General features: G+C 40.3%; 1 protein-coding gene across 6 annotated transcripts in view; it reads left to right on the top strand.

Annotated features, from left to right (window-relative positions):
• Positions 1–8,986, top strand: part of st6galnac3 (ST6 (alpha-N-acetyl-neuraminyl-2,3-beta-galactosyl-1,3)-N-acetylgalactosaminide alpha-2,6-sialyltransferase 3) — a 139,906-nt gene that overhangs the window by 87,778 nt on the left and 43,142 nt on the right. For 2 of the 6 annotated variants that reach the window (XM_058797900.1, XM_058797907.1), the window contains exon 5: positions 724–786. The exons of the other annotated variants lie outside the window; for them this stretch is intronic. In XM_058797900.1, the coding sequence (XP_058653883.1) occupies positions 724–786 (63 nt within the window). The remainder of the gene's footprint in view (positions 1–723; positions 787–8,986) is intronic. 6 annotated transcript variants of the gene reach the window in all.

Raw genomic sequence — 8,986 nt, forward strand, 5'->3', positions numbered from 1 at the left:
GCGGCGGCCGGCATTTCTGGGCTGAGGATTGGGATGGTTCTGGGAGCAGGACATGGAGGATGGGAGGCAGATTTCAGCGCTGACCGGACAGATGTTAATGAAGGGTCCATAACCAAGCGCTGTTGGAGGTCCACTTACGAGCTCGTGGGAACACAGGGGTATATTGGTGGCCGTAGCCATTGGCCAGGTATGTGGAGGGTCCCGGCGTGTGGTGAATTGGAGAGGCCCTGTAGTTTTCAGGAGGGGCTGGATGAATGTGGCTCAAACATTCCTCTACTTCCAAATTAGAACCATTTAAATAGAGGACCAAATTAATCAGCTCGATCAAGAAAAAAAAAAAAACACACACAACACAAACACACACACACACACAAGTGGGGAGATTGGAGCGGATCTTGGTTTCATCCAGCCCCAGCTGAAAACAGGCACCGAGTGCGGCGTCGTGCCAACTCACCCGGTTGGAGAGCTCGAGGAATTCCCCCACATACCTCTCCAAAGGTCGACCACCCTGTCGCAGGCACCACAGCCTATCCCCAGTCAGACATCTTTTCGTGGTCCGGACTTCTGTGACGTTTCAAAGCAGAGACAAGAGGGGTAAGTTCAAACAAGCTGATTTATTGACAATGACTGAAGAGTGAGGAGAGCAGAAGGCAGGTGAGTCAATGGCAGTATGAGAGTTCTTGTATGCTTAGCTGAAAGTAAGTCTTTTTGTCCTTGTTGCAGGAATCCTGGTGGAGATCGGGAATGAAGGAGATCGGGATCGCAGGAACACGGAAAACTCTGGAGGTCAGTAACACACGGAGAGTATACGGGTAAGCAAGGTCTGGAAACAGTCCAAGGTAATGAACGGTAGACCGGACCATGATCGACTGTGAGGAGTGTGTTCTTGAAGGTGTGCTGATTGCTGGTTGCAGGTGCAGGTGCTCAGTAATAAGGTGATTGTGATCAGGTGAGTGTCGTGACTGAGAACAGGTGTGAGCCGGGGAGGATTCTGGGACATGGAGTCCAGAGCTGGTGACTGGTGACAGAGACATCTTGACAGTAATGATGCTGAAATAACTAATAAATGTACAATAATGAACATTCATATACTCATTTAAGGCACATTTCAAACAGCTCGCTCACTATAGGTAATATTTATTTGCAATTAGCTTCTTTCCACACTGTCATATCTGTAAAGGCAAAAGGTAGCACTTTAAGGTGTCATTTGTGAACATTAGTTAATGCATTAACCTTTGTTAATGTTATTTAAAAAAAATACAATGGTTCATTGCTTGTTCATGTTAATTAACAGTGAATTAAATAACAGATATGAATTTTTACTTAAAAATTTGTAAATAAATGTGACTAACTAAGATTAGTAAAGTCTGTAGCAGTATTTTTTATTGTTAGTTCATGTCAATGAATTTAGTTAACCAATATGAACAAATGAAACCTTATTTCAGATTTTCAGCGTAAAATCTTTTCTGCAGCACAAATTATTTTATTATGCTTCCTAGTTTTCTTTTTCTTTTATCCCTTTTTATGCTCTTCTGACCTTTCTTTCTCTGCTTTCATTATCCTTTATTCCTCCCCTCATTCTTGCCTCCTCAACCTTTCTGTGTTCCCTCACAGGCTGTGTGTTAACTTTTGTGCAATATCTGTACTTGAGCTGCACCTGCAGTGCACTGGGCCAGGCAGAATCTTCCAGACTGAGTTCTTTTTTTCTTAAATGTCGCACATTTTACCGGTTTGCTGTCAAGCTGTGTTTGGGGGTGGCCTGGTAAACTATGTGCAGATAACAGCCGACAGCCCTCCTAAATCACACTGTCACATTACCTTGTTGCCATGATAGTGCTGTTGACCTCTGTGTTGACACACACACACAGGGTGCTAAGTCACTGCAGATATTACTGATAATCTGAGACTCCATTTTGTGGGTTGTTCACTTTACTTGTCCACCATGTTACCTGTTAAATCTTTATAATTGCTTTATTACAACCTTATTACACTGTAATATTTTGTTGTACTTTTTGGGTGTTGTCTTATTATCATCTATAATTGCCTGAATAAAGGCAAAAATGCCAAAAAATATATATCTATAAAAGGAAAGGGTAACTCTTTCAGTAAGGCTTCAGTTAACGAACTATGAGCAATATATTTTTACAGCATTTAGAAAACTTTGTTAATGTTAGTTGATACATTTGGTTCCAGCTGTAGGTGGCATAATAGCTGAAAGCGGATTCAGTAGATATGTTTACATGGAGCCTTTGGTTCCGATTGCAGTCAGTTTAAAAGTCCAATCTGAATGAAAATGCTCAAAATAAATGCCTCAATTAGAATAAAAATGAACCTTTTGAAATTTCAATCGGGTTGAGAGGGGTGGAATAAGCCTTTTCTAATCTGTTCAATAGGACATGTAAACCCTTGATCGGATTGAAATGGTGTAATGACGCATGACAAATGGAACGAGCCGATGTTGTTGTTGCTGTTGTTGAATATATTAAATGACTGTCGCGTAAATCTAAAATTCCCTTTCCACTCATCGTCTGTGAAGAGGTGCAGGATAAAGTTGTGCCAAGAGTGCTTGCTTTGAACTCTCATTTGCAGAACTCTCATTTCTCGTTTTAGGTGAGGGAATGCAAGTTTTTAATGCTTGATTAATATAAGCATCACTGCACAAATCTTGCATGTGCTTGTTGTCTCCCAATTAGGACCCGAAATAGATAAATATTAAGACTGCTTTATACTGCTTTACTACTGGTTAATATGCCAAAACAGCGGGGAAACTGTATATTCGTGCAATGTGCTCTTGTCAAAAGATTAAATCTGATTTGAAGCTTGTGACATATAAACACGCACATCAACCCAATCACTTTATTTATCGTTCATGTAAACACTATATTTGGATTCATCAGTCAGAATGATTTCATTTTTTTTTTTTTTTTTAACAAAAACTGTCCATGTAAACGTGGCTAGAGAGGCATTTACCAATTCTAGAAGATCTTCTTCTAAACATTTAAACACACTTTTGAAGAAAGATGTTTGGAGTGTGTCAAGGGAGTAGGTTGATGTTTAAAGATGCTAAAGACTTGGCCATCAGTTGCCTCAAAATCAGACACAGTGACTAATTTCTGAAGTTGTTGTGGCTGGGTCTGTCTGACATCAGTGCAACGCGAGGACGTGCTGATCGCCTGTCAGGTATTATCGATCTTCCCAGAAAAAAAGGAAGCAAACTCATTGCATTTGCTTTCAGCATTTGGTTCACTGGGAATGCTATTTGGGGGGTGGGGGTTTTTTAAGTTGCTGCTTATAATGTCACCAAACAAATTCACATACATCTTGGATGCCCTGGGGGTAAGCAGATAAACATAAAATTTTCATTTTTGGGTGAACTATCCCTTTAATGATCAATAAATCTAGAGTCTGTCCAAGATTGTGGAACAGTTCTGAATTCTGAGTTCTTTTCATGAATTAGATTCAGCATTATAAATGTAAATGTTAAAATCACCAACACTAGCAAAACAGAGGAGATTGCTGATAACAGTTCTGTGAAATCGTCAATAAAGCCTGTAAATAATCCATGGAGCACCATTTAATGCTATACTCACATACTCAAAGGACAAGTATTCAACAAATGACGCTTGCATTGATAGTCATCTTTAAATAGAACAGCCATGCCTCCACCTTTTCAAATAGCTCTTCAGACTCTTATAAATGCAAAGTTAGGAGGGGCTGTTTCATTGCATTTTTATTACTCTTGCATTGCAGCTGTCATCTTGCCAAGTTTAGTTTAGAAACATAAAGTCCATATTGTTTGAGTTGATGACGTCATTGACTAGAAGTGATTTATTTTTAAGTGAGTGAATGTTTAAAACTGCTAACTTAACAGTATGTTTTTAATAGGCTGTAGATTAGATGGGGTTGCTATCAGATTTGAGAAGGCCTTAAGCCCTAAACACACTGCACGATTTTCAGCTGTCCCACACAAAAGATTGGCATCGTGAAACAATCGTGCCGATTTCTGTGATCGTAGCTACTAATCGGTGGTCCTGTCTTACAGTGAGAGAGGTTCAAAGACGGCCATTTTCACAGTCTTGTGACCATACAGTATGATCATCGCACAGTGTGTTTGCTGTTACGATCCTAAATCGCTAAAATATAAAACTGCTTACCTCAAGCTCTTATCCCTTCCTCTTTCGCCACTTCCACTTTTTTTCAGCACTCATAAAAACTACAGCTGCTCAAGTGTGATTTATCATGCTCTTTTTTGTTTAGCATTAGCGCATGCTGATGACATTTATTCCACTGTAGTGACGTGCATCGTAGTGTACGAGTCAATACGTGTCATCATCATACAGTCTACACACAAGTCGTAGCCAAGTTTATTAGATACATGTCACACAGTGTGACATGCAGTGATCTTATAGGATTGCTAAAATCGTGCAGTGTGTTTTGGGCTTTAGATCAGGGCTCCCCAACCCTGCTCCTACTACTACCAATACTACTGATGACTCTGGGAAATTTTTTCCCCTAATATTTAATCATTGACTAGCCATTCAACATTACAAGAGCTATTCATTTTAACATTTGTTAAAATACTTAAAATAACTTCTAATTTAAGTGAACTTAAAACAATCTTCACATAAACCCATTATAATAAATGTCATATTTAGTTACTTGTGCCCTTCAGCAAGTAGGACATATACAGAAATTGAATAAAGTTATCAAACACTAAATTCTAAATTAAATATAGCCTAGATGAATCCTTAAATCCTCCGAAAGTTAATGATTTCCTTTTTTTCCTTTTGACCTTTCATTAACAGGCATCACAGCAGCTGATTATTAGGTTTTTAGTCTGTTATTTCTATAAGAGCTGCCGCTGCTGAATGAGACAGGAATCTGACATGCATCTCTCTTTACCTATTCTGACCCACTTCAGGTCTTAAAGTCTCTACTAATTAAATTGAGTTGAATCGGTTGTTAGATGAGGGAGACAGTGCTGTGCGGCTCCAGGACAGTTTGGAAAACCACTGCATTTCAGAGACATGTTCTTAAATGTGACTCATATAACAAATACATACACGCATAGTTTTAAGTCAGCTTTAATTAACTTCATGACTTAACTGATTTTTGACATAACTACGACATTGCATGCTCATAGTTTCATAGATGCAAACTGATCACCTTTTGCTGAAAACTCACCTTTTTGAGATCAAAATAGTCACCTACGAGATTCCTGCAGATCAGATGAGAAAGTATTTTGATTGGGGGGCATAGTACCAATTCAATTCTATACCCGCTTATAGTCAACCGCTTTTAAACGCTCCTGTGTGTTTTTGTGTGCGTGCTCTGGTTACAAAACCACACGTTTATTTACAACATGCTTTTGCAACGCAGTATTGCGTACTGTAGCCAATCACAGGCATCTCTGTTGAAAGCAATGGCCAGTCAGAGGTGTTTTTTGTAGGTTAATCAGAATCTTCTCTGAGCTCATTTTTTTTTTCGCATGTAGAGTTCTACACGCTCGCAGATCTACCTATTAGAACGGGAGAGAAAGAAAAGCATACGCACGGTGTAAATAAGAGATTTATTAGTTAGTCATTGATTATATCATTGAGTTTTCGCGTGATAAAGCTCAGTCAGTTGCGCTATAAGAGGAGCTTGGTTTCTCTACATAATCCATTGACAATTTGAAGAAAAGTTTTATTTGTCTAATAGGACCGAACATCCATGTATACTGTTTCAGGAGTGACGAGTGTAAAAAATTATGCGCTTGAATCCACTAAATTGTTCCGCCAGTCATTGCTATGATTGACAGTGATAACCGTAGCAACGGACAGAACGAACAGACCGATGTCAAAAATAGACCTGTGCATTAAGTGATGCAGAGTAACATAACTACTGTTACGGGGCTGACGAGACGAGAGGCGTACGGATCCATTTGCAGATTTTTATTGGCAAGAGACGTGGTCATAACAGGCAGGGTCAAACAGTGGCAAACAGGTATAACAGGGACGAGACAAAGAGTAACCAGAGACAAGCGTGGGTCGGCGATCGGCGAACAGTATCCACAGGGGCGAGACAGGAGAGGTAAACCGAAACGTGAGCGATAGTCCAGGCAGGGGAAAACACAATCCAACAAAGGCTAGGCTAGGCAAGGCAAGGCTAGGAAAACTAATAGGGCTCTGTAGGGCAGCAATAATGCGTACAATACTCGGCAACGAGGGAGAGAATGTCCAGGGTTGAAATAGTGTGTGTTATTAGTGATGCTGTGTGATCAGGTGTGCGTGTGATTAGTGCAATGAGTGATTGGTAACAGCTGTGTGCGTGTGATTGGTGAGATGGCTGATGGGAAATGTCTTTGTCACCTTTTTCACCCATGATGAGTTTGCATCCCTGTTGTTTCTTTTGCAATTTGATATGAAATGATAGCTTACAGTGCACGCTGGAGTATTTCCTGCGCTTGTTTGTCTCACGCCTGGTGCTGAGGAAAAGTTGTAGCGTGTCTGGAATGTCTCAGGTTAGGTGTGGTCATTCTACGTTTAAATTAACGACGGTTCTTGACAAAAAAATTTGACAGAAACAGCAGTTGTGAGTGGAGTGGCCAACCCTAGCCCCTCCCCTGCATTAACTGCGTTAAATATTTTTAACGTGTTTAACTGAAAAATGAATTGCCTGCGTTAACGTGCTAATTTTGACAGCACTAGTTGGAACTGAAGTCTGCAGGATGGTAGCCTTCCAGGAGCAGGGTTGGAGATCCCTGCCTTAGACATTTTATCACTTAACAAAACAGATATAGAGAAGGCAATAGGAACACTAGGTTCCCATTTGTTCTGTAAACATTTAAGAAAGTTGCTGTTATCATAGCGGGGAGCTCACACATATCACTGAGAGCTGTTATCAGTTGTTTGTTGTTCACCTACAGCGGATGGAGAATGATGTGGGCCTGGTGTTGTGGTAGAGGCCAGAGAGATCTCACATGGGTAGAGCAAGTGCGACCAGTATGCTTTGGTGGTTGCGGAGTTCATCGCCTTTAGTTTGATATCTGGGGGCTTGCAGCAAAATAGTGGGAGAGTTTGGTTCCAACATACACCAGCTCCTCTATTTTCTCTCAGGAACTCAGAAGTGGAGATGCTGGAGAGATGGATAACATGTCTGGTGTGAGGGACTGTGGCTCTGGTGTCATCTCAGGCTGAAAGATGTTACCCTGACTTCCTTCCCAAAAGGTTGTCCTTGGGTACAGAATCTTGGAGCAGTTCTAGTTCGTAGCAGTCTCTCTGTGGGCATGGTTCAGCTGGGATTGTGTCCGTAAGCAGTGGTTGTTGTGGCTGCTTGCTATTATCATCATCCTTGTATCATATGTCAATCACATGTCCATTCAGGTGCTGATGGGAGGTCCTGTGGTCATTCAGACATTCATCAGCTGTGTTTGTGCCATTTTGGTCAAGTGAAGTGGATCATACTGCTAAGGATGATGGAGGGAGAAGTAGATATTTTGTCCTTTAGTACTCCTGCACCAAGTTTGTTTGGGTGGAGGCCGTCTGATTTAAACAGTTGTCTTTGACTCCAGAAAATGTCAATTATGTTAATTCCTCTTATGTTGCATGTTCTTCTGAGTATCACTCTTTCTTGTTGGGAGTGGCCCACTGATGAATAACTGAATTTCCAGTCTTCCAAATGGTTCAGAGAGTTCATTCAAATCCCTCAGAATTCTGACTGCTCTTTCTGAGTATCATTCTTCCCCATATGAATAATAACCTGCTTTGCAGTCTTGTGCTACTTCAGAATGTTCTGAAGTTCCATTTACATCAGAAACTGTTTCTTAAGGAAACCAGCATGCAGTTGTAGATCTGTTACAAATGTTCTTGATTATGGAGTTGTTACAATCAGAGTGCTGGACTCGCATTGCTCTGAATTGAATGGCCTGCTAGCTGCAATATTAGCTTCTGACAGAGGCGATCTTTGTCTGATTATGTTTGGGGATTCTTCACTCGCATTTATTAATGCTACAAATCTTTTCCCAAGATGTACTGGGGGTGTTAAGGCCCTTTCACATGGGACGCGGCAGTCGCGAGTGTGTAGTTCATTTTCAATGGGAGACATGCAGAAAGTGGCAAACCCCGCGGGCGGTTTCCTGCCGCTTCCACGAGCACGTGCCGCCAAAGATAAAAATATCTAAGCGTCGGCTTTAACCAATCAGTGAACAGATTATTAACAGCATTTAACTGAACTTATAACGGACAGTTGAAAATGGAGGAGAAGATTGTTTTAAGTGTGATGGATTTCCCAGAACTGTATGACCCATCTAAAATCTCATACAGAGACATAAATAAAAAATCTATAAAAAATAAAAAAAGAGCGTGGGAGCGTGGGAGCTTGTGATTGCAGGAGTTGGTTTGCCAGGTAAAAATACAAATATGTACAAAATGTCCAAACAATATGTTTTTGTGCGTGGTTAAATGTTATGATAAACTATAAACTACCTTACAAAAGTTTGGATTTAGTATAATGTTTGGATTTGATTTGATTTGATTTTTTAATTTAAAAAAAAAAAAAAATTCTCTTCTGGCTCACCAAGGTTGAATTTATCGAATCAAAACATAGCAAATTGGTAATATTGTGAACAATTTATATATATATATATATATATATATGTATGTACACACACATACAAATGCTGTGCTGTGCGTGTGTCTACGTGTGTACGTGTGTGTGTACATGTTTTTCTATCCTGGTGAGGACTTAAATCTGAATACACACTGACTCATGGAGACTCGTGTCACCGTGGGGACCTACATTGAGGCAATAGAAAATACAGTTTTTACAGTATAAAAACCACTACGACTATGGAGAGTCCCCACAACAAGGATAGTAAACCAGACGTGGGTGTGTGTGTGTGTGTGTGTGTGTGTGTGTGTTCACGCATGTGTGTGTAATTGAGCAGCAAATCAGCAATTTTAAATATTACTGTTATTATTTTTGATCAAATCAACGGAGCCTTGGT

This window comes from Onychostoma macrolepis, chromosome 02 (genome assembly GCF_012432095.1).
Source record: "Onychostoma macrolepis isolate SWU-2019 chromosome 02, ASM1243209v1, whole genome shotgun sequence".
In the NCBI taxonomy this organism is placed as follows: Eukaryota; Metazoa; Chordata; class Actinopteri; order Cypriniformes; family Cyprinidae; genus Onychostoma; species Onychostoma macrolepis.